This window comes from Phytophthora sojae (genome assembly GCF_000149755.1).
Source record: "Phytophthora sojae unplaced genomic scaffold PHYSOscaffold_12, whole genome shotgun sequence".
NCBI classification, from domain to species: domain Eukaryota; phylum Oomycota; class Peronosporomycetes; order Peronosporales; family Peronosporaceae; genus Phytophthora; species Phytophthora sojae.
This window is the reverse complement of record NW_009258126.1, coordinates 895,022-919,316: the sequence shown is the minus strand read 5'-3', so window position 1 is coordinate 919,316 and position 24,295 is coordinate 895,022. Positions and strand designations below refer to the sequence as shown.

Sequence of the window (24,295 nt, the reverse complement as noted above, 5' to 3'; positions counted from 1 at the left end):
AACTCTTGCACAATCTAATGTATATTGTTGCTGCTCAGCTTTCTACTGTAGTTTCATTAGCTTTGCTTCTTCGTGTCTGCAGGGTCCAGCGACAGGTCTCGCAGCAGGTCATTCCACAGGTCGCGATCGTAGGGGTCCGCCTCATTTCCCACTCCGCTGCCGAGCGGGTGATACTCTTGATCGTCGGGATTGTAGTTGTCTGGGGTCTCAATCTGCATCTCCACCGGCACTTTGCGCTTCTTGGGTCTCATCTCGAACACCTCGATCGCTTCCTTGAGGTAATCCGCATCCAGCTCCGCCTTGGGCACCTCCTTCCACTGGAAATAGCTGTCTAAGTGGCGCATGAACTCCGCGCGGACCTCCGGAGCACGACGCTCATTCGCCAAGAAGATCACCGTCTTACGGTGCGACAGCGCCAGCAGTGACTGCACCAACGGCTTGACGCAAGCCTTCTCGTACACCACGTCCGCGCACAAGATGCAGTCAAACGGCGCCTTCAAGTTCGTCACCGGCGTGCCCCTATCGATAACCACCAACACCAAACTCAATCAGCATTGTACCGGGCATTGCAGCTACAGCTATTAGCAGCCAGCGCAACTTCGTACCACGCGTGCTGCTCCACGCGGACGCGCTGCAGCTCCTTGTCCGTCAAGTTCTCCCTCACATTGCGTCGCAGCCACGGGAGCACGGGACCAATGTCCGTGAGCACCACATCCGCCAGGCCTCCAGTGATAATTGCACTGGCGATACCCGCGAGGCCCCCGCAGCCCGCGCCGAGTTCGCAGATGGACGAAAACCGCTGGAACCGCTCGGGCCGCTGCTCAATGAACTTGAGCAGCGTCTTGCTGCTGTCCCAGACGGTCGTTCCCAGCACGAACGAGTCCGGGTCCTGCTCCACCGACACCACTCGAGACTCGCCAATGGGCACCTCCACGCATCGCGCCCAGTGCGTGAACGAAGACTCGAGCTTCAGCGGCTGCGACTCGGTCAGCGCCTCCTCCGCCATTAGAATAATGGCCGGCTCACTTGTTTTCACTATAGTCACTAAAATGAGAGTAGCAATACCCGATAGAGTGACATTGAACTGAAAAATGCCGTATGGCGATGCCGTGTTGATGCAACAAGTCGCCACTCTCCGATCGTCCTCGCCAGCCTCACGTCGGTCGTCCGCAACGATGGAGCAGAACCAGTGGACACCAGCAGCAACGCGTACGCCACGCTGTGACTTATAAGGCTGTTGGTCATTGGAGAGAGCACGGCTGATGGTTATTTGCTGTTGCAGACGGCCCCTTGAGACGACACGAAGCTGCGGCGCAGCAGCGCGCCCTGCAGCTGGAGCAAGCGCGACAGAACCACCATATCTCTCCAGGTGAGTGCTGCAATAACTTTTTTTCTTGTGGGTTGAAAGGTGGCGCTTACATTTGTGCTTTGTCGATGTTGCACGGCGAATAGACGACTACAACCGGCAGGTGAGGAGGTGGACAAGTGGAGAGAGCTGACAGCGCTGGAGCTAATGGTTAGTGTTTTGTGCTATTAGCTGCACCTTTCGTCGTTTTCGTACCTTGCGAACGTGATGGCTCTGCGACGACACAAGATGCAAATGCAGCAAACGCAGTTCCAGTATGTGTTGCCTGTTTGCTTGGTGTCCTTAAAAGAAGTGCATGCAGTGCTAACACACATTTGTGTTGTAGGCGCAGCATGTACTAGCGACGTTGATGCCACCCTAGGATTTTTCTCTCGGAAAATATACTGTCCATGTTTTCACATGTCAGAGAGGTGAAACTGCAATCGATCGGGCTGAATCCACACCCAGCGGCATTTTGAGAGGCAAATATGGTTGCTCACTTCGGTTCACGTGTCATTTCGAACAAGCGTGGATGTTGAACATAACGCTCTCAAATACGGACTACAATCACTAGGGCACGTCAGTTGTTGCCTGTGCCGTCGATATTGGTAGGCGGGAAGCATCCAAGAGGATAAAAAAGAGAAACACAGCACCAGTTCTAGGACCCATGAGAACAACCCGCGATGCAATCTACCGTATTCGGGGTACCCGGACTGGTGGTCCGTGGGATTCGCAGTTCTCAGGAGCGATAAGATACCTACATCGAATTCTGACAACATAGACACACCCGCTCAAGTCGTACATGCGCATTTTCAATTAGTACTACGTATTACCCAATCAGACTCAGATTCCGCTCGCGCATTTCGTCGTCCGCAATACTACAGAACTCTGCCTGAATACCGAACGCCTGATATATATATAAGGGCTCTAGGTTTATATTGTGATCTCAGCGTTACCGGAGAAAAGGCTGTACTGAATTAGTTTATCTTAGACGGGTTTTGACGCTTGCTTGGTTAATCAAACCCGAGTAAAGCAGTGCTGACAGCGCTGACCTTCGACCAACCGTGTTCGCACCACATCAGTGCGGTTAGTAGCTCTACTTTGTACTACTCCTAGAGGGCTTAGCGGGTAGTGCGCAAATGTGAAAGTGGAATCGTAAATACAGAGAAGATCGCACAGACAATCAAAAGGGCGCCAATTTTCAAACTGCACAGCTTAGTACTTTTAGCGAAACAAAGGTATCCTGGGTTTTTACATCAGTATCTTTGCCCATCTCCGTTCGTCCTGTTGTTGGACCTTGAAGTATTATTTATATGAGGTTATGTATTGTGTACCCGTTCGGTATTGAGGCAGATTTCTGTAATTGTATACGTTATACTGGTAGTATAATGCTTTGCAAATAGCAACCGCGCTAGGATAGGATACTTTGGAATATTTTTTTTTACTATATTTTGAGCTGGAAAGTATACTTTACTATCAGTGAAACATCCGCCCTCAAAGTAAGTGTTAATCGCAGTGAAGAGCTGACAAATTACGTAGCAATAAAATAATTGTCCTAAACAAGCCTGCAGCTTAAATCTTGCGCCTGTGCGGTTGTAGCTCGTCCACGCTGGCAGCAGTAGGCCTTGCAACTCATCAGCATCAATAGGCCTCGCTTCAATTGTGTTCAACCCGTAGTTCCCTTTTCCGAAACCTTTTGTGAATTCCGTGATGGTGAAGGAGTCGTTTATTGCCATGTAAATCAGGATGAAAATACCCCCACCAGTGCCTCAATGACACAAGATGTCAGCAGGATCAAGATCTGTGACGCGCGCACAAGGTTCCGGCGGTCCGCCAAATTGGTCCGAGCCGATCTCGGTCCGAGTCGGTTAGCAGGAGCGCCACAGGTGGCTGCAGCGGGCTCGCAGCAAGTTGGTGGTTTGTAGAAGTAGGAGGCTAGGCATCCAGAAGCTACAGGCTCGCTCGCAAAATCTACTCAGTTCCCAATTTCATTCACATCAATCAAGTCCACGTGAGAAATGACAAAATATATTTTGTGGGCAGCCAATAAGAACATTTTCTTTATTTTTGTGAGTCTGTTTTTTGCCATCCACGATATATCAAGTGATCACTACGACTTACCTATGCTTTTTTGCATAAGTCTGAACTAGTAATTGGAGGCAATATATATTGTAAGAGCCGGCTAAAACGCCCACCTCTAGCGACACCCAATCAGATCTTAATCGCCAAATTAATCAGAGTACAAATCAGGGGTTAAGTCGATTGTGATCCATATGTACGCCAGACTGCACGATTGCCCAGTAAAAGTTGGGCATTCTGCTCCAAACGCATCTATATCGACTGGTTTCCCATAAGTCGATCGTCAGATAAGACGCTGCGCGCGGTCCGTGACGCCCCGCCATCTTGACGGGAGTTCGAGATTGGCGCCCGTGAGTGAAGGTCGCAGCACCGTCGCGAATGGCTACGTCCCGAGTTGAAGATGTGGTGCACACCACGGCTCAAGTCGCAGGAGTTTCGCACCTAAGACGCACCTTCCTTAGGTTCGCGTACCTACGAGTCTTCGGCGACTCTTCGGCGGCGTCTGTTGGTGCTAGAAGATCCGAAACGGACACGTTTAGACTTAGTATTTGTATTGGACTATAGGAAAGACAAGATAGAACAGATAAGCCCTTTGGGCAACAACACAGAACAGCTTTTCCTCTCAAGCGACAAGGCCTCGAGCGCACGGTGGACGACCCGTGTCCAAGGTAATCTTGTAGGGAGGGAGATGCCTGTCGGTGAGCGTGCCTACTAGCATAGTGGTGTGCGTTTACCCCGGCAAGGCCAAGAGAGTAGAGGAAGGGCCGTGTATTGAAGGCGAGTTACCGCCGTGTATTGGGTCGCAGCTTAAGTGCTCCCCTTTTGACCGTCGGAGAGTTCTCTGACACCCTCGCGAACGGCCTACCAGTGGCCAGGACCCTTCCTTTGGAGGGACCGCGGGGTTATTGCGTGTGAAGAGCACTCCAGTCGTCGCTCGTGACTGGAAGTGCTGGGTTTTGCTGGTGGCCTAAGGAAACCACGGGACATAAGGGGAAATGACCAACCCGAGGAACGGGTGTGAAGCTGGGCCTTTAGGTTCATATTCATTAACCCGACAAGCCTGCTGAGTTATTGCTACTCATCGTGACTCAGTGGGTGTTGTCTTAAGGATTGTGCCTACATCTACTAGAAAATCGGCGTGTTCCTACCCATGGTACGAAGTGGCCATCGACTCAATTGGCCCTTTCGGTAAACAGCAATTTCGAGGCGTGACCATCATCGACACTAGCACAAGGCTGTACGAGTTGCACCGATGCCAGCAGTGACGAAGCGGCATACATCTTCGATCGCTACTGGCTTTGCCGATACCCGCGCCCCGCTCGCATCATTTACGACCAAGGCACGGAGTTCAAGAAGGAATTCGTGGAGCTGCTGGAGAGCTACGGGATCGAGATGGTGTCAACAACAACTCGCAACCCGCAAGCCAACGGTGTGATTGAGCTTCTGCACCGCGTCATTGGCGACAAGATGAGGACGCAGGAGATCAACACGGCATCCGACTGGGAAGTGTTCCTCCATAATGTCACCTTCGCACTTCGAGCCTCGCACCACAGCATGTTGAACGCATCGCCGGCTCAAGCGGCGTTTGGCCGCGACATGATCGCGGACATCGTACACAAGACGGACTGGGCTGAGCAGTACCAGCGCAAGCTGGACCAGATCGCTCGCAACAACAAGCGCGAGAATGCGAAGCGCCGCGACTGGAAGTACGCGCCTGGCGACCGCGTACTGCTCAAGAATGATGCTGGCGTGCAGCCCAAGATGGCGCCGCTCTACAGTGGACCTTACGAGGTGATTGCTGTGCGCGAGAACGGAACGCTGGTGCTAGACAAGGGTCGCTACATCGAGACGCTGCACATCCGTCCCGTCGTCCCTGTCAAGTCCCAGCGTGGGGAAGAATGTCAGCAGGATCAAGATCTGTGACGCGCGCACAAGGTTCCGGCGGTCCGCCAAATTGGCCCGAGCCGATCTCGGTCCGAGTCGGTTAGCAGGAGCGCCACGGGTGGCTGCAGCGGGCTCGCAGCAAGTTGGTGGTTTGTAGAAGTAGGAGACTAGGCATCCAGAAGCTACAGGTTCGCTCGCAAAATCTACTCAGTTCCCAATTTCATTCACATCAATCAAGTCCACGTGAGAAATGACAAAATATAAAGGTGCTCGCAGTTAGTAGATTTCGCCGCTATTATACAATCCTTTCTGAGAGTAAAACTGCGGATGCATCATTTAACAATATCGCGCGACTGTTGCAAGAATGCCGTTCGATGACAAACTCGCCTGGGCCGCCTAACGACAGTTCTTCGACCTGCGAATAGTATTGAATTGACACTTGGCCCTTTTAGAAGTATCCAAACAATTATTGTGTGGAATCTAGACCATTTTGAATCGATGATGACTTCGTGGCGACTCTTTTGTCAGTATTCAAACTACGAAGACAGTCCGGAGTTTGCCGCAGAGTTGACTAAGTGTTTACTGTTATCTATATTTTCTTGACGTGGTGGCGTATATTTAGGCACTTATTTGGGAGTAATGTACGTTAAGATGGCTATTGGAATCCGCATATCTTCGTGAGAAAGGCACATTTAGTATCCTAATATAAGAGGGGGGGGGGGTACACTAACATCGTATAGCAGTACCGCATTGCTCATGTCAAAGCGAATTATTTGGCGCCGTGGATAGGGCACCGTGCCTCCAGATACCGTAATTTCGCAGTCCTAGGCGACGTTTAATCCTTAGCGACAGGGTGATCTAGCCAATAAGAGTGTCGTATTTTTACCATGTGGCACTGACTATGTTTACCTTTTTGCGTGCTGCTAATTCGACGCTCATATCGCATTCTAGCTTTACGCGACTACAGAGCACGGATCGCCCACGCACCACCGGGCAGGGCAAACGACGCAAGCAGTACGAGCGACACGCTGTCGCATACAGCGACAAAAACCTGGCTTGACTTCATCGACAGTGGGTTCTCAGTCAATCAGTGCACCGTGTACTTTTACGGAGAGCTGCCCCGAAAGGAACACCACGCAAAGAATAAGTCGCTCAGCAATGGAAGAAAGCAGCCGGGAAAATTAAGGCGGCTTGCGAATCGGGTCGGGTGGGCCGCTTCAACGGGGTGCCGGGCACGAAGTACTGTGTCACGCGGCAGTGGCCACTGCCGCGAGAGCAGGTCAAAGCGATCGACGACTTCTTCGAAAGTCGTCGCAAAGCTGGGCAAGTGCGGGAATCGAAGTCCCCGCACAGTGCTCCGACGTTCTGTGTCAAGAAGCCACAGGGCGACTGGCGCATCGTTCATGCGTATAACAAGCTGAACGATGCGATGATACCGGCGCAGACGCCGATACCTCGAAAAGATGTTATCATCGATTCGATGGCCAGGAGCACTATCTACAGTGCTCTTGATCTGCGCGATGGGTTCTATCAGATCATCATGCGTGAGAGCGATATCCCTCTCACGGCAGTGAGCACGCCGAGCGGCATGCTCTGGGAGTGGCTAGTGATGCCGCAGGGTCTGAAGAACGCCCCTGCGACCGTCAACAGTTGCGTGACGCACTTGTTGCGCTCCGTGCGCGACTTCGCAACGAGCTACTTCGACGCTGTGTTCGTCCACAGCCGGGCTGCAGACGGGATGAGCGATGTTGAGATGCACAAGGTGCATCTACGGAAGCCGCTTGCGCTCATGCGCAACCACAAGCTCTATGCGAACCTGAAGAAGTGCATCTTCGGGGCGAGCGAGATAACCGTGCTCGGGTGTCTCGTTGGGAAGAACGGTGTCCGCCCTGACCCTGAGAAGGTCAGAGTGATCAATGAGTGGCCGACGCCGTCGAACGTCAAGGAACTGCGGCAGTTCCTTGGCTTGGCCACGTACTTGTGCAAGTACGTGAAGGACTACGCGGGCATGATACACCCGCTGTCACAGCTCCTGAAGAAGGACGCCGAGTGGGTTTGGACTGCTGAGTGTCAGCAGGCCTTCGATGCAGTCAAGCGGGGCTTGACAGAGGCGCCGATCTTGGCGTTGGCCGACCAAGATCGCCCATTCCACGTTGTGTGTGACGCATCCGACTTCGCAATCGGATGTGCGTTGATGCAGCACGATCACGAGGGTCGTGATCGTGTCGTCTACTACCAATCGTATCAGCTGAAGCCAGCGGAGCGCAACTACCCGGTACATGACAAGGAGCTCCTTGCCATGAAGTACGCACTCGCGAAGTTCCGAGTGTATCTACTCGGAAGCAAACCGTTCGTGGTCTATACGGACCACGCGTCGTTGCGGACGGCTGTGAAGTCGCCGCACATCTCGCAACGGATGGCGAGATGGCTCTCATTCTTCGCAGAGTATAACTTCCGGGTTGAGTACAAACCCGAAAGACTCAATGTGGTGGCCGACGCGCTCTCGCGTCGACCTGACTACGCCACGACTGATGCCGACGTCAATGTCATTGACGCCATGCGATCGAGCACCCCGACGTCGTCACTGCGAAGCTCTTGCTGGCCTACGGCTCAGCGCCTTCTGACCAAGCTCGTCAGAAGCTGCCGAAGCATCTTCGTGCTCGTGCACACCGTTACCGGGTGCACGACGGGTTATTACTCTACAGTGCAGTCGACGACAACGCGGACCGCGTTGTCGTACCCAATGACCATGACCTGCGACTCAGGATCATGTATGAGTATCACGATGCACCGACTGCGGGACATCCGGGCCGTGAGAAGACATACCTTCTTCTCACGCGAGACTTCTACTGGGCCCACCAGTATAAATGGGTGCGCAAGTACGTCCGTGCGTGCGAGGTTTGTCAACGTGTGAAGCCTGCGCCTTTCGCGCAGGCTCCCTTGCAGTCACTACCAACTCCACGGGAGTGTTGGCAGTCCATGTCTTTGGACTTCGTGTTCGGTCTTCCCCCGGACAGCCAGGGGAACACGGGCGTTGTGGTCTTTGTTGACCGCTTCAGCAATATGGTACATCTTGCCGCGGTACCCGCTGAAGTGACTGCGAAGCAGACTGCACGTCTGTTCGTCGACATGGTGTTTAAACACCATGGCATGCCGATCGACATTGTGTCGGATCGAGACCCGCGCTTCACTGCGCACCTTTGGCAAGAAGTGTTTACACTTCTTGGGAGTCAACTTTCGATGTCGACTGCGGACCATCCGCAGACGGACGGGCAGACCGAGCGCGTGAACCGCGTGCTCGTAGACGTGCTTAAGAGCTACGCTCACTCGTTCCAACACTGGAGCGAGTGCCTGCCGATGGCGGAGTTTGCCATCAACAACTCGGTGCATGTCTCGACCGGGCATACACCCTTCTACGTGAATGCCATGAGGCACCCACGCCTCCCGAGTCTACTCGGGATGGTGGCTCCTTCCATAAGTGGGGGAGGATGTCCGACTGCACCGCAGCAGCCGCAGAATGCCGCTGCCACTTGCACAGTCTCAGCCGCAACGACACGAAGTAAAGCCAAGAACCGCGCGTCTGTGCAGGGCACAGACGCCGACAAGCGCACGAAGAACGTGTCTGTGCGGGGCACAGACACCAACAAGAACAAGAAGAACGTGTCTGTGCGGGGCACACAGACACTGACAAGAACAAGAAGAAGAAGAGCGTGTCTGTGCAGGGCACAGACACCACGAAGACCAACGCAGAGGCAGGGCCTACTGCTGGAAGCGAGCTGAACGAGTTCAGCTCGGACGCAATCAACTTCGTGCAGCGCAGACAAGCCGTCATTCGGTTTGCCCAGGATGCTATCGCAGCTTCTGTCGACCGACAGAAGCTGACCGCAGACAATGTTGGCAGGGGCAACACAAATGAATTCAAGAAGGGTTCATTGGTTTTGTTAGCTACGCGAAACCTGCCTAAACATGCGGTTTCCGACTTCGGGGCGAGCAAGCTCGCTCCGCGCGTCCTTGGACCATTCACAGTATTGGCACGGCATGGCAATGCTTACACGCTAGACATTCCGTCTAGCATGCGTCTCCATCCAACGTTCTACGTCGGAAGGCTGAAGCCATACCTGCAGCACGAGCTACCTAGCTTGGCTGAACGGAAGCAGAAGACTCGGCGGTAGCCATCGTCCTCTCCAGCGCGACTTCGCGCTGGAGCAGCGGGTCGAGCTAGTGGTCCAGCTCGGTCGGAACGATCGAGGCGGTCTGGGAGGCCGCCGCAAACCGCGAATACTTCAGAGCGCCGAACACAGCGCTCTGGAACTACTCCACGACCGGGACTTGGTCGTGGGGAGACACGAGATCAGGGTCAACACCAAGTTGACCACACACGGTGTGTGTTTCCGCCACCGCCGCCGCCGATTCGTGATACACACGGCTCAACTCGATGGATTGTTGAGCGGATTGTTCATCACAGTATCCCGAGAACGAACAGGCAACCAGTTCGTTTTCGTATCCGTTGGAGAGGATTCCCTCCCAACCAAGATACTTGGGAGCCGCGGAACGGCTTGCTCGAAGACGTCCCGGACATGGTGAGGCCCACCATGCGCTGCACACTGAAACGTAATGCAAGCGCTGCTGTTAACAGCAGCACCCGAAGATACTTCGAGGGCAGACATAGGTACCTGCCCCCCGCGGCAGCGACGCGCTTCGCACGTTGCCGCGCATGCTACTCAGCAGCAGAGAGGTTCTCCGCTGCTGCGCCAGCGGTCTTCAAGTTCGACGCGCTCGTTCCATTACGAGCGCGCTCTCTTCAACGTCACGCATTGACCAAGCGGTCGATGGTAGTTGACGTGCCGGGACCGGCACGTCTAACCTTGACGGGGGGATGGTGTAACGGGGTTACACGCACAAGTGGCTACAGTCACTTGTAACTCTAACAGACACGACGTCTGTTAGAGGTTCGAAAGAATTTCTCGTCCTTGGTGTAGACACACCAAAGGCTACATACATTTAGGATCACCACGACGGGTGATCTATAGAGACTTAGGATTCCTATTGGTTGAGAGCAGCATCTTTTAGCCAATGAGTGGCATGCAGAGCATTGAAATTCTGTCCTCCAGCCGTTGGCAGATTCCTTGTTTAAAATATTACATTTAGAGGAAGTCAGAAACATAAAAAACACAAATAGCAGTTCTCATCTTTTACCAAAACCCGCTACTTGGAGTCTTTATCTTGTTTAAAGTATACTCGTGGATCTCGAGTATACTTAACTCAAGTAAAAGACACCTACGCTTCCTCATACACGTGCGCATACGTGTATGCCGTAGTAGTAAGCCAAGGTAGGCCCATTACAACTGCGGTGTTGAACGACCTCATCACTACGCAATGACGGCCGACATGGTTCCTGCAGCGTTGGACATGGACAGTTTCACGCCATCAGGACCGATGCAAAAGGTAGTTGATTAAGTATTTGACACTCGCCATAATGCCCCTCCCCCCCGCCGTAACGATAGCGTAGGCGCGGGCCCTCGTCGCTCGTACTTTCCATGCCCGAGGTTTATTACAATCGGATCTCCACGCTTTGCTTGGATCTTTGTACCATGTGGCCACGAGCATCTGCCCGTTCTACAGCGCCTTCGTGTGGGTCAGGCAAACACGCTCCGACGCACTCGCGTCGCGGTCACGCGAAGATATAGTTAACCACATCTGGCGGTGGTACATCCTCGCCGACTAAACGCTAAACGGTGTGCCTCTTGACTACTTCAGGCCGCTCCCCGAACCCGATTTCACCGACGCCACAGATGTGTAGTTGCCGGTCTATGTACACATGTCGCATCGACAAAGCTAGCGTTCACATAAGGGGACGGCCAATTAGGGGCCGATTGGCGAGTCAACCACATAAAACGAATATAGCTTGGGGTCCAATACACAAGCGAAGCAAGTTGAGGCAGTATTGAAAAGCCCTCGATCTCAGCTTTTTTATACTCGCCTCAGCCAGGAACCAATTAAATTAGCGCACAGCGGTTCGCGACGCGTGGAGGTGTGTCGACACGGTCAGGTCTAGGTTTATCATCGAAGGGCACACTAGCAGCATTTGAGTCTACAAAATAGGTTATCGTGGGAGACCAGGTTGTTGGTTTACCAGCCTCGCAAACTTTAATTCGTCACACAGCGTATTCCCAGTTACAGGTAACGTTCCGGAGACATCGAAACCGCAATTAGCGAGGTTACAAAAAATATCTAAAGAGCGAAAAACGTTTTTGGAAGCTCTAAGAGGTGTCGGGAGGAAGGAAAAGACTAACGCGAAGGCTATGTCCAGTTCGTAGTTCAGAGGGCCAGCTTCTTTTGCCTGGCACGTTCTCTATATGCAGCAACTTAGGGACAATAGACCGTCCTTCCACTCTCAGTGGCAAGTCAGCAGTGCAAGGATATGCAAGGCCAGTGGTAAACATGTGTTGATTGAATTAATACAAAAACAATGCATGTGCAGAAGCCCAGTAGATCTCTGCTCCTAGTGCGTCAACACGAAAATCACCAAACTGACAAAGGCGCCCGTTCACCAGCTTTGCATGCCCACCTCATGTCGAACCTTAAGCTCTGTTAATTTCCGCTCGCAATGCCCTTCACCTCATGGTGACACTTTCGGACACTTGCTCTTACCCACCTTTAGGCTCCCGCTTTTTCGGCTTCTTGTTCGAAGTGCCAGGGTCATCTGCGGCGATGGGACTTGGTGTCGCTTGCGGAGAATGGCTGCGCAAGGTTGCGGGCTCCACATTTCCAATTGAACCTCTGAGCGAGTGCTCCAGTGCTGCATCAGTAGCAACTTGCAGTTGCTTGGGAGAGGTGGACTGCTTTTCTTGGTCTGCAGTCATGGTAGACTTGTTCCCCTTATCATCGTCATCAGCGGAAACATTGGGCGGTGTGGTGTACCATCGTACTAGCTCGAAGCAGGCAGGGATTGCTGGATCAACCAAATCCAATGTCTTCACGCTCGTGGCCACGCGGCAGTCTCCGTAGATAACAACCTTAGCGTTCTCGAGCGACAGCACACTCTCTGGTTGTTCCGACGTGACCTTGTCAACTTCTGCTAGCCACAGTGTGCATTCAACATCAGTATCGCTCATGTCTTGCAGAGCCACCGTGCGTTTGCGTAGAATCCTCCCGTCCTTCGCTGTCACGTCGTCCGGCTTATCAACACGCACTGACGCCGATGACGCTGACAGATGTGCCCTCTGGATGCGATGCTACGTCCTTCAGTGAAGTAACATTGCAATCCACTAGGCTGATAGGAACACTGAACCCGCCTCGAGTATCGTCGAACCACTCCTGCAGAGTGATCACTTCAGGTAAGTTGGGATTCGGGACGACCATTGTGTACAACAGCGTCGATCCCGAAAATCATTCACCATCACTTGCCGGAACGCGTACGGCTGGTGTGTAGTCTACCTCTGCAAACTCATTCCACAGAGTGCAAACAATCTCCACGTTCGACGAATCTGTCAGCTTTAGCTCTCGCTTGACTTGAACCCCATCTTTGCGGTCAACAACACTATCCAAAACACCGACGTCCATAATCATTGGGAGGATGTCAGCTTGTGCGTGCACATCAGCATGAGCGAAGTCGCGAATAGTTGTGAAAGCGTAGTACACGTGTTCAATGGAGTCATCATCTTCAACCGGAGTCAAGCTAGCAGAAGAAGCCAAGACTATTTCCTACGTGTGGTTCGGCTTGCCAAATCCACGCGCAGCTTTTCTGACTATTCCACCAGCGAACAAGAAGACGCCGTCACCACGCAAGATTGTAGCCAAATTCTTGGCGTCATTGTTAAATGCTCAGGCACAAATTCGACTTTCCTCTGCGTCAACAAGCTTTGCATTCATCACATGGCCTCTTCCGTTTGCATTCGACCACTGCCGGACTGGAGACAGAAACGCGATGCGTGCAACAACTTCCCATGGCACGCCCAGCACTGGAGAAATATCGCGAATAGGATGGCGTGACATTGTTCAAGCGCAATAGTCGAAGTGAGTTCTCGCACTCAAATGAGAGAGTCTCGACACCGTTAGGCAAGTCTCGAAGAGTCCGACGTGGGCTCTTTCGCATAATGCACATACTCAAACATTTGTCAAAATACAGTACCAATTGGTAATTTGGTCGACCTACCGTTTCAGTTGAAGTTCATGGACTCAAACACCATTTCAAAACGTGCTACGACAAGGCGAACATGAAAGCGCAGCAGTAGCACTCCTATCGCGTACGAGCTCCATCTCAAACGGATCAACAGCGGCGTAGCCGTGCGCGCCAACTTCAACAGTTTCGTGAAGCTGTGGCGGAAGAATAGCAAACAGCTCCAGTTTCGGCTCCTGTATCTGGTCTTAAACGGAACGCAAACGATGCCAACCTGGAGATGAAAACGGGCCTTCAACCGAAACGTGCAAGAAAAGCTCAAGTGTTGCGCGAGAATCGAACCGCAAGACTTGCAGAGCTATTGGATCGCATTCTGGATGCCACGACTCTATCAAGTAATGACATGAAAACGTTGCGTGACGGGCAGGGCTTTAGCACCCCTCCACGACTTGCCCTGGCGTATTTTCACTGTTGCGCTCAGCATCCTGACGCTTTCGCTCACAACGATGAACACTTAAGACCTCCCAATGGTAACCCCGGAGAACGGGGTAGTGAGCGGAACGGCCGTACTTCAGAAGCCCAGCCTACTGTGGAAGATCGGCTTCTAAGGGTTTTAGACGACCCACCAGGCCAAGAAGAAGCTATTCGGTGCCAACAATCCGTGCAGCAAGATATACCGGGGGATATTGCTGCTTGTGCATTGTGCTGCGAAATCATCACGAATACAGAGTCCTGCGCCATGCGAATGAAGCTGTCGGAGCTGCCAGTAACGTTTAAGGCAACGCCACAAGAACGCAAAGAGTGGTATGGTGGAGTTCCTGATGGTATCTTGAACGAGTATTGCCAAGTTGTCGTGAGCAATGGGAACCTGCTCTACATAAATCCGGATCTGGTAGTTTGTGATGATGAGGTTGTGCTATGCAAGACGCGCGCAGTAAATCCGCGGAGCTCGCCATTTAGTATCGCTTGTGGTCATGACTATGGTAGAAGTGGTAATCTTCCTCAGCTCAACGAAGTTGCAACCAATTGCATATCTCCAGTCCGCCGCTTTTGGGTCTGGCAAGCACATGACAGGGCACATTATTTGCTTTCCGTCGAATGGTCCTAGTCAGTGTTCGAAGGCGCTACCTCATACGGATATGGATTACATTCCTCGGGTGACGTTTGTTGGACCAGAAGAGCAATGGCGTGTTGAGCAGCACCGTTTTCAAAACTTGTTTTCTGTGACGAGGTCGGTGAAACCTTTTACGCCCAGGTGTATAACGGCAGCCCAGAAAAGGTATATGAGATACTTTTCGGGAAGGTAAACCCTGAACGCAGATTTCCTTGAACGCAGGTTCTGGGGGGAAATGCGGCCAGGGTGCCGTGGCACCTTGTGAATCCCTATCGGTGTCGTTTATCTTCGGGGAGACTGGAACGACCACCCGGTGAGTTGTCTGTGGGATTGAAAGCCTTGAGTTCGTTGAGCGTAACGTTCACTTGTCTGAATGCACTTCTCCGAAATGACCGAAGCTCGAAGCGTGGGCGAAGGATCAGGGTTACCACCACAAGTTAGAACCCCAGAAATACACACCACCTTCAGATAACCAATACAAATGCAGAGTTATACACAAACACACAGCCGCCACTTATTCTTAGACCCTTGGGCGGTGGGCGTACACCAGTCAACTAATCTGCGATGAAGGTACTGGTCAACCTTGAACGCACTTTCACAGGCGCACCACCCTCAGATGAGGGAAATATACAGACCAAATACAATCCCATCCTAAACGTAGTCAATCAAACTATTCTCGGTGGCAACTGCTACCAAACCACCCGAGATATCAATCGTTAACATGAAATGGGACACCACCCTTACCTCGACGCAATGGGTCCAACTGGGAAATGGAATACGTGGATCACTTCAGCAGCCGGAGCAGACTGATCCTCACGTAACTGGACTTGAATGTGTGTGGGGAGCTCCGCACTGCCCTTGTCCTTAAAGACAGCGGACCCGATTCCTCGACGACTTGCGCAGTAGGGGGTAAACCGAACTCACTGATTGTTATCTGCGAGACTATCGCTAGGTTTTTTGTGTAAAGGTATCTCTCTCGTAGCGTTCTTCTGTGTTCTTCTGTGTTCTTCGCCACGCGTCTGGCGAATATCTTGACTTAAGTATACTGGAACTGTTGACGTAGACAATCTCCACTGGATTCTTGCTCAGCTTCAATGTGCCCATGTCTTTCTGCATGACTGGCTCTTGAAAAACCTTGGCCGCATGCGGCCAAGGTTCCCTTGAACCTGCATTCCTTAAAACCCGGTTTCAGAGTCAGCAGGCCTGAACGCAGTGCGTCCAAGGTTTGCGTCCAAAGGCGATTTGTGTCCAAGGCTGAAATCATATCCAAGGCCTTGCGTCCAAGGGTAGGTTGACTCTTCACTAGGTCGTGGGGCACTTGGCGGGACTTCTTCCGGGTGGCCAGCGGTTTGGACACCATGCACTCGACTTTACTGGGGGGCTGAGCTCCGGGTACACGAATTCGATGTGCGTTCAGGGCCTAGGCGAGGCGGGACACCGTACACGATACGTTCGTGCAGGCGTTTTCGACGGCCTCAATGTGTCAACCCCCTTAAGGACGGGGGCGGCCTGGACAGATCGAGTGCGTTCAGGGTTTTTCATCTGAACGCAGTCTTCCAGGCCTGAAGGGCCCATCCTAGGCTTGAGCGGACTTCGCTCCGCGGAACACAGCCGAATTCCAGCTCAGATCTTGTCGCACGGTGTACAGCCGGGTCCGGTTTCAGTCTCGGCCAATCAGAATGGCGGATTCAGGCGGGTCAGTAGACAGGTGATGACCGTTTGAGGTAAAACCTCGTTCAGTCTCGTCACATTTCCGTCCCCGAAGATTCCATATTTCGCTGGCTTTCTGTACTTGAAAAAAAAACGCACTCTCACTGGCTGGAGGACGATATTTCCAAGGATAGTTCGTGGCGCCGACGTGCGGCACTAAGAGAATTGGAAAAACAAATTCGAGAAAATGCTGTTGTGGAGGCATCGGATTCGGCAAAGCGTCTTTATTATGTTTCTCAAGACACCAACAACAACGACGATGTAAACGGAACCTCATCTGCGGCAGTGGACGTGATACAAGAGAAGGCGGCTGTACTGAAGTCACCCTTGAGAAGATCGTTGGATGAATCTGGTGTTTGTGTTGTCGACGCAATGTTTGACCTTCTCTCAGGCCAAACAAGAGCAAACCATCGCGAGTCCTCTGATTGCGAAGCAAACTACACAATCCCAATAACACGCGCAGCTGAACCCGTCGTGGAATGGGACGCAAACGGAAAGTTGTTTGCGGGCGCATTTTCGACGCTGTTCCTAAGAGGAGGTGATATCCTGCCGAAGGGAGCGATGCCAAAGCATCTCGTCGATCACCTTTTCAAGTACTATGACGGTCGTTTTGAAGAAGATGTTGTATTTGTGGCAACGCTTTTCAACCAGAAACAGCGTCTCGCCGCCGTACGGAAGGCAGCGTATGTCTGTGTTACACATGGCAAAGCTCTTCTTAAATTGGCGAAACTAGCGAATGATGATGGATTCAAGCAACAATTGCTCGACGCGCAGAGCAATCCAACGTCAACAAGCGCGAAAATGCTCAACGCGCAGTTACTTCGAGTGCTATCCATCGTCGGCGAACCAGTTCCCTTTTCTCCCTTCGAAATCGCTTCAGCTCGGCCCAACCTAGCTGCTCTCAGCTGTCGATACGGACTTGCGCACCACTGGACTACTTTGGTGCCTCGTGAGCATGACGATCTTCGATTACATCGAATAGCGCAACTCCGCAAATTGAAGCAGTGGAATCAACCAGAGTGTGTGTTTTCGCGTGCAAACTGCGCGTGGGATGATCTTCCGTATGAACTTCGTCGATCACCGCGTATGCGCTTATCAGTATCTGCAAAATTTCCTGCTCTCGCAGCTCAAATGTTTACAGCCAGGCTTAAAAATGCTATACGAGACACTTTGCGGGTGATGAAAGTAGTTCAACTCGAGTTAGTAGAGATTTCGATCAGCGGGAGGCTGGGGCATTTGGAAAGGTAGCTGCGTTTGGTGCAGTTGTGGAGCCGCAAAACGATGGTCGACTTCATGCTCATATGACTGTCTACAACTCTACGTGGTCGCTGGAGCTGCTTACACGATTAATCCCGTCTCCTCGGCTTTGTGAAAAAGCAGCACGTTGGTTGGACAGTGTGTCGCACACGCAACTATCGCTAGCAACGCACAATATCGAGAGGAGTGCCTAAAACGTTCTGCTGACACTACTGCATCTGTAGCCTCGACGTTGTTGAGGCCTTGTGAAATGGAGGTTCCGTCGGCGCAAACGGCATACAACCGGTTTAAGCTAGTGGCAGAACGTTGTGCTGCTGCCACAAACTTTCACCGCCACTCTGCCACTTGCCTAAAAGGAAAGCAAGGACGTTTTAGGTGCCGCCTTAGCCGACCCGCGGGAGTTTTCGAGGACGATACAAGACCGATTGAGTTGAGATTGATACGCGAGGGTACTGGTACGAAGCACAAAGAGACAAAGTTGTGAGCTTTCCCGTCTCCGAAAAACCTCTCGCGGCGATTGATAGTGGTTACGATTTGGCAATTGGTGTGCCCCCACCTTGACCCACCCATTACCTGGGAACAACATCGGCCAGAGCGGGATAAAATGGTTGTCGAAACTAACCATATCTTAAGCGCTCTTATAGGAAGTCACACGAATTCATCTGTTTTGGCATCTAAAGATGCTGGCGAGGTTGTGAATGAATATCAGCGACAATATATGACTAATGATACAAGTGGGCTCAAATCCACCACAAGTGCAATGATGTCGGCAATAACGTACGCTGAAGAGCACGGGAGTACCGCGGAAGACAGTCACCTACCGATTCGCCAAGGTCAATACCTCGCAACGAGAACGGTAAATGCGTTTAACGGAGGACATGATGGCCCCACGCCTTAATGGTGTACGCTCTACTCGAGAACTCATCATTGCTGCCGTCTGACTCATTTTGGTATATTTTCCCGCATGGCTATTTACGAGAAATTGCAGCAAGAGCCGTGGTCGCTCCAGATACGAGTTCAACTGAAGGTCAAAGTATTCAGTGCGAACTGCAGCAGATAATTGATGTACTCGATGGAGAACAAGACGAGCAGGCTGAAATCATATTTGACGAAGATGATTCTAGTACTGATCGAAGTATGCACGCACGCAATTTTCGGGGGTGGGGGGTAGCGAGGTCGTCTTTCTTACTCAAGCGGAGTCATACCGCGATCGTGGAAAGCATTTTGCAGAGCTGTCACCAATTGAGTTTGAATCAATTGTGGATATCCGCAAAGTTATGTCCTCTTCCAACGATGAAGATGTGACTATTCAACGAGGAAGGCCCCACAGAGTTGGTTTTTCGTTTGCATCGAGCCACCCATTGTATCCACACTACGAGGGTTGTATACGAACAAAAATTATGGCTCTGATGCTTGGAGGTCCCCCTCTTCCGACGTATCAAGCGGCATTGAAATCAGAAGCAAAGATGGACACCCTCGCCAAGTACGTTGTAGTTCAAGGTTCGCGTTATTTTACTCGTCTCTAACATAGCTACTATTACGTACAGGGCAATCATTGGCACATACACACCCTGGGATCTTCAAACCAGGGCGCCAATGTTTGAACCATCGGCTGATGGTCTTCGATCCCTATTCAAGTGCTGGGGTACCCGTGAAGCATCGCTAATTAATCGCCAGCGCTTTCGCTCGATTTCGAATCTTCTAAAGCGCGGCTATCGTAATGAAAATAGTGGCCGCACTTATTCAGCATGGCGTGCTCGGAATGCCAACTACTGGAATGGGCTCTCCTCAGATGATACACTGGCTACAGAACAAAATACAGCGCAGGAAACTACTGGGTCCGCAATTGGTTGTGCAGAAGCCCTTGGAATTATTACAAATGACGAGGACGCTTTTCAGCTTCTAAGCTTGACGACGCACTACAAACCAGATGTCCAAGTCAAAATCCGCTCTCCAAGAGATCGATTTTGGAAAACGATTCCTGAATCAATGCGTGAAACTGTGACAAAAAGAATATCTGGCCGTTGTGGAAACGATTTGGGGTACTGTGGCAACGAGCTGGTCGGGAATACGTCTAGCGAGGAATCGACAAAGAATGCAACAAACAATCCCTTTCGATTAGCTGATATCGCGAAGCAGATACACACCTTACCACCGCCCTCGACAGTGGATGGAAGTGAAAGCCGAAATAGTGGCTACTGTGGCGATAAACCTACGTAGAAGACCTTCATGTCACCCACGACACTCAACCACGACCAATACCAAGTGCTAGACCAGGTTGTAAATGAAGTCATGGACGCTGTGCATGGAAAGAGGTCTTAGTCGCTAACATTGCTACACGGGAGTGGTGGGACTGGAAAATCGTTTGTCATCCGACGCATTCAAGCGGATTCGGAGGCTCGAGGCGTCCACGTCATAAACACTTGTCCAACTGGAGCCGGAGCTTGTCTGTTACCTGGTGGCCAAAATATACACTCGGCCCTTAAAATCGCCACGAAGTCAAAACTCCATCTGGAGAAGAAGTGAATGGGCTTCACTGGCCTGATCATTTGAACTTGGAAACAGCAATGATGTCAAACAGTGCAGGTGAAACGTACAAACGTCGAGTGATAACTCCAATTGGAATCAAAGCTGACAATGACAAAGTCAAGTTTTCGCACATCTCGAGAAGCACTTCGATGAAACCACCTCGCTACATTCAATATGCAGTTGATTTGGCATTCGCTAGCACCGTATGGAAAGGAGCAACGATCCTTAGGATACTCGTGTTCCTACAAGAAACACAGCCTGCACCACCATGTCAATTTGCGCACCTCTTCGTTGGAACATCTCGCGTTGAAACAGTACAGGGATTACGCTACATACCTCTTACACCATCGTTCTCTCGCCACGAATTTCTCCAGCTTAGACCAGACATTTTTACAGTGAAGTGGTTAATGAGTATGGGTAGTGACTAGCCGATCACGACCGCTACGCGGCAGTGAATTTTTTGTTTGTTGGCGCTTCGCTCGCTATGCTCGCTCCGGTTACGTACGCTTCGCTATGGCAGTAGTGGACCCGTTGTTCGCCTCATCGGCTAGATGCACTACTCTCAAAGTCAGGCTAGTAATAGAGGCCGGGGCGGGTTCTGCAGCCCCGCAATATCTTATGGTGGGGTCGCCTTCGCTGGGCTCGGCAGCTAGTGGAATTCGTACTTAGTGAATAAGCGTGACGATTTCTGTGACCGACGGACAACGTCGTTCTGATTGATTCTTAGGACTAGCCGAGCGCCGCCGCTACGCGGCGGAAGGTTTTGGGGTTAGTCGTAGTATTTAGGGCCGCCCACCTCCGCTTCGCTCCGGTGGGCTTTTATCCACTATAAAAGGTTCGAATTTCGTTGTGCGTAGGTATAAAAAAGGTTGAAAGTACTATCAGTAGAGTAACGTTTCTGGTATCAGCTTCGTAAATATTCCACCGCTAGACCTACATCAGGGTGTCTATAAGTAGTTGCATGTTGCAAGGTTAAACATTCTATTTTGTACGGTACTCTGTTGTAAACCGGGTCCACATACACACAATTAGTTAATACGATTACAAAGTCGCCATTGTAGTAAACGTAGTTGAAATAAGCATTGGCATGAGCTACTACTTGCTGTGGCGGGGTAGATGTTGCTATCGACGGTGTGGTCAGTAAAGTCTGTATACGTGTTGTTTTATCACATTATCGCACTACCATAGTTTCTATTATATGGTTCGTAGGCTATGCCATTTAGTAAGTACAGCCTGTAATCAGGCTATAAGCCCAGATAACAATCAAAGTATGCGCTTCGCTGTTCCTGTACTCAGCATTATATAAAGTGCTAATCGTCTTTAAAAACATTCCGTGTATTTATCTTGCTACATCGTCCCTCTGCAAACGCCAATAATTTTACGTGGTCCGTGCGCTATGCTAATTCCGTCCCATGCAATTAGCATACAGGTATGCACGGCCCAATAATGCTGGCATGTCATATGAACTACATACACAATAACACCCTCAGTTTACTTAAAATATCTACTATCCCCATAACAGATTATCCTACCGATATGTACACGTAGTGGCCTCGGTTGCTATAATGTGCTTATCCCCAAAAAATAGTATAGTAAAAAAAGGCTGGGCGCGCTGTAAATAGTTTATCCACCTCTTGCTCTACATGTACGCGCACTGCTATCGCTTACAACGTTGTTGCTATCACCTACTACGTGCTCCTATAGCTTTCTACGTGCTACTATCGATAACTGTACGTTCCGATCGTTTACTACGTGCTCCAATCGCTTGACTATGCGCTCCTATCGCTGACTACATGCTGCTATAACTAACTATGCGCGGCTATCGCTTACTGTAACTTCACATTTAACCAAGCTCGCTGCATTGCTACTATACTAAGTAGTTCCAGCTATCGCTGCCACTATGCACTACTCGCAGTGCTATTATATGTTTGGGCGGGCTCTGCTATCGCTGCTACTACGCGGTGGACCAAATAGTATCGTAGAGGTTAATATGTAGCCAAGCGTCACGGCGGGGGTGACGTAATCGCCCCCGTTCCGTTCGCCTCGTCGGCTCAGTGCACTACTCGCCGTGCTATTAGTACATAGTTGTAGGGCAGGCCCTAGAACGCACGCGGGTGCCGCCTTCGGCAGCTTTGGGGTGGGGCCTGTGAAGTATTGTGACCCGGCAGTGGGTTCGGTCGTGTTCCTGTTGCCTCCTGTCGCAGTTGAAGCTTTGCTCTCAGGCATTATCGCCCAGTGTAGTTCACTTGAGTTAAGTATTGCATACTATAGCCTACTGATAACGGAGACTGCACTCGGGTGCGGTTCTCTCGCAATCCCAAATACGCTGAGTGGGCGAGCAGTGTGTCGTGGTCTTCTGCGCTTATCGTCACAGGTACTGAGCCCAAGCGCGAGAAGCTTTGAGGGCCAACGCTCTTAAGCTTCAGTTGCCAGCCACCCGATGGCAACGTCACAACCGACGAGTGCCGTGGCTACGTCAGCTGCGGGCACGACTACGACTACGACGAACGCTGTGGCAACTACGGTTGGAAGTAGTTTGACGAGCACCAGCATGGCTACGGCGACAAGTGGTGTGGTGGATCCGCTTACGGTGCCTGCTGGAGTGGTTACGTCGGCCGTGAGCAGTATGATTGGAGGTTTCACGTTCCCCAGTGTGACGAACAATGGAATTCCATGCACGACACCTCTAATGGCTGGCATGAACACCGCGATGCTGTCTGGAGCAGCGGCTGGTTACGGGGTTACGCCTTCAGGGTACATACGATGTATGGATATGGTTATCCTGCTGCCGTACCAGCAGCAAGTGCTCCTGTTGTGTGTCATGTTGGAGGTGGAGTGCCTGGAATCAAAGACATCCCGAACAAGCCGCCTGTTATGAAGAGCAGTTTTGATCTTTATGCAGTGCAGCTGTGTTCATGAGTCTTCGGGAGCACCGCCAATAGATGCACATGGACGAGGAGAACGTGTGGACACATCCACCGATGACTCGGAGGATCCGACGGCGACGGGAGAGCCGGCGGCAGCCGGGCTCTGGATATACCAATGGCTGGTCAGGGAGACCCAAGTATACTGAGATCAAGTCAATCGGAACCCGGGAGTAATCCGTCTGATGAGAGGCACCAACGAGCACAAGGAGAACATGAAGGAAAGCAGGAGGGGAAGACTAGAGAGTAGTTTGAGAGACGATAACATTTAATCTCACTTCGGAATTTGCCCCCTCAACCACACGCTACAAACCAACAGGTTAACAGCCGCAACAAGCTCAAGCCCTCCCCGACGACCGACATGACGACGTCCAGCAAGAAGGCCGAAGCCATCCTGGGAAGTAACAATTACTTCCACTGGGAGTTCGCGATGCGTATGACGCTAGCGAGGAAGGAGCTGCTGGCGCACGTCCAAGTGTTGAAGGACCCGACGGAGATGACGGAAGCCTGGATGCTCAACGACATGAAGGCGCTCGGTCTGATGGCTCAAGGCGTAGCTGTGGAACACCACACGAAGATTCGGTCGGCGACGTCGGCTATCCAAGCCTGGAATACTCTACGCGAGTTCTACAACCGGACGACGATGCATAATCGGGTCACGATGACTCGTCGGCTCCACGAGTTCAAGATGGAGGACGGTGCGACGATGGCGAAGCACCTGGACAAGTTCGACGAGCCCATCGTGGGCCTTCAGACGCTTGGAGAGCCCCTCGATGACTCCCTACAACTCGTCATCCTGCTGAGCAGCTTGCCGGCGGAGTACGAGTTGATCGCATCCATCGTCGTGAACTCGAAGGACGTGACCCTCATCGAGGTGAAGGAGAAGCTGCTCAAGGAGTACGAGCGGCAAGAGAAGAAGGAGACCACGGAGCGCGCATTGAAGGCTACCTCGATCGGAGGTAGGGGCCAGAACGGGAAGTTCGGCAAGGGCGGCAAGGCATTCGACCGCAAGCGCAACGGCGGACGAAAGGTCGGTGGCTTCAAGGGCAAGTGCTTCAACTGTGACCAAGTGGGCCACATAAAGCGGGACTGCCCGGAAAAGGTAAATAGAGACATCGCCGAAGACTCGGTGTTCGCTGTGGCGGAGAATCCATCAGCGGGTTGGCTGATCGATAGTGGGGCGACGGCTCACATGACGCCTCACCGCGATGACTTGTTCGAGTACAACGAGTCGTCGGCGGACATGTATGTGACAATCGCGGACGGGAAGACGATCCGCGTGGCAGGGAAAGGGTCGGTGCGCCTAATGAGCGTCGACGGCAAGCGCATCAAGA

The 24,295-nt window shown here is 51.8% G+C and overlaps 6 protein-coding genes across 6 annotated transcripts; 4 read left to right on the top strand and 2 right to left on the bottom strand.

Moving 5' to 3' along the window:
* Positions 1-56: 56 nt before the first annotated feature.
* Positions 57-1,006, bottom strand: PHYSODRAFT_529258 (hypothetical protein; the record flags this gene model as incomplete). The annotated part of the gene is made up of 2 exons (XM_009538721.1): positions 57-519; positions 606-1,006. 2 exons carry the CDS (start codon positions 1,004-1,006, stop codon positions 57-59), a joined length of 864 nt encoding a protein of 287 aa, XP_009537016.1.
* Positions 1,007-4,816: 3,810 nt separating this feature from the next.
* PHYSODRAFT_306621 (hypothetical protein) lies at positions 4,817-5,347 on the top strand (the record flags this gene model as incomplete). The annotated part of the gene is made up of 1 exon (XM_009538720.1): positions 4,817-5,347. The coding sequence occupies one exon, from the start codon at positions 4,817-4,819 to the stop codon at positions 5,345-5,347; it is 531 nt and encodes a 176-aa protein (XP_009537015.1).
* A 6,608-nt stretch (positions 5,348-11,955) lies between these two features.
* Positions 11,956-13,303, bottom strand: PHYSODRAFT_306620 (hypothetical protein; the record flags this gene model as incomplete). Its single annotated transcript, XM_009538719.1, has 4 exons — positions 11,956-12,470; positions 12,502-12,625; positions 12,728-13,005; positions 13,150-13,303. 4 exons carry the CDS (start codon positions 13,301-13,303, stop codon positions 11,956-11,958), a joined length of 1,071 nt encoding a protein of 356 aa, XP_009537014.1.
* A 404-nt stretch (positions 13,304-13,707) lies between these two features.
* Positions 13,708-14,535, top strand: PHYSODRAFT_306619 (hypothetical protein; the record flags this gene model as incomplete). The annotated part of the gene is made up of 1 exon (XM_009538718.1): positions 13,708-14,535. The coding sequence occupies one exon, from the start codon at positions 13,708-13,710 to the stop codon at positions 14,533-14,535; it is 828 nt and encodes a 275-aa protein (XP_009537013.1).
* Positions 14,536-16,623: 2,088 nt separating this feature from the next.
* Positions 16,624-19,728, top strand: PHYSODRAFT_306618 (hypothetical protein; the record flags this gene model as incomplete). Its single annotated transcript, XM_009538717.1, has 7 exons — positions 16,624-17,270; positions 17,441-17,646; positions 17,733-17,988; positions 18,142-18,341; positions 18,497-18,643; positions 18,739-18,991; positions 19,056-19,728. The coding sequence occupies 7 exons, from the start codon at positions 16,624-16,626 to the stop codon at positions 19,726-19,728; spliced, it is 2,382 nt and encodes a 793-aa protein (XP_009537012.1).
* A 2,749-nt stretch (positions 19,729-22,477) lies between these two features.
* On the top strand, positions 22,478-22,915 carry PHYSODRAFT_319298 (hypothetical protein; the record flags this gene model as incomplete). Its single annotated transcript, XM_009538716.1, has 1 exon — positions 22,478-22,915. One exon carries the CDS (start codon positions 22,478-22,480, stop codon positions 22,913-22,915), a length of 438 nt encoding a protein of 145 aa, XP_009537011.1.
* Positions 22,916-24,295: the final 1,380 nt, after the last annotated feature.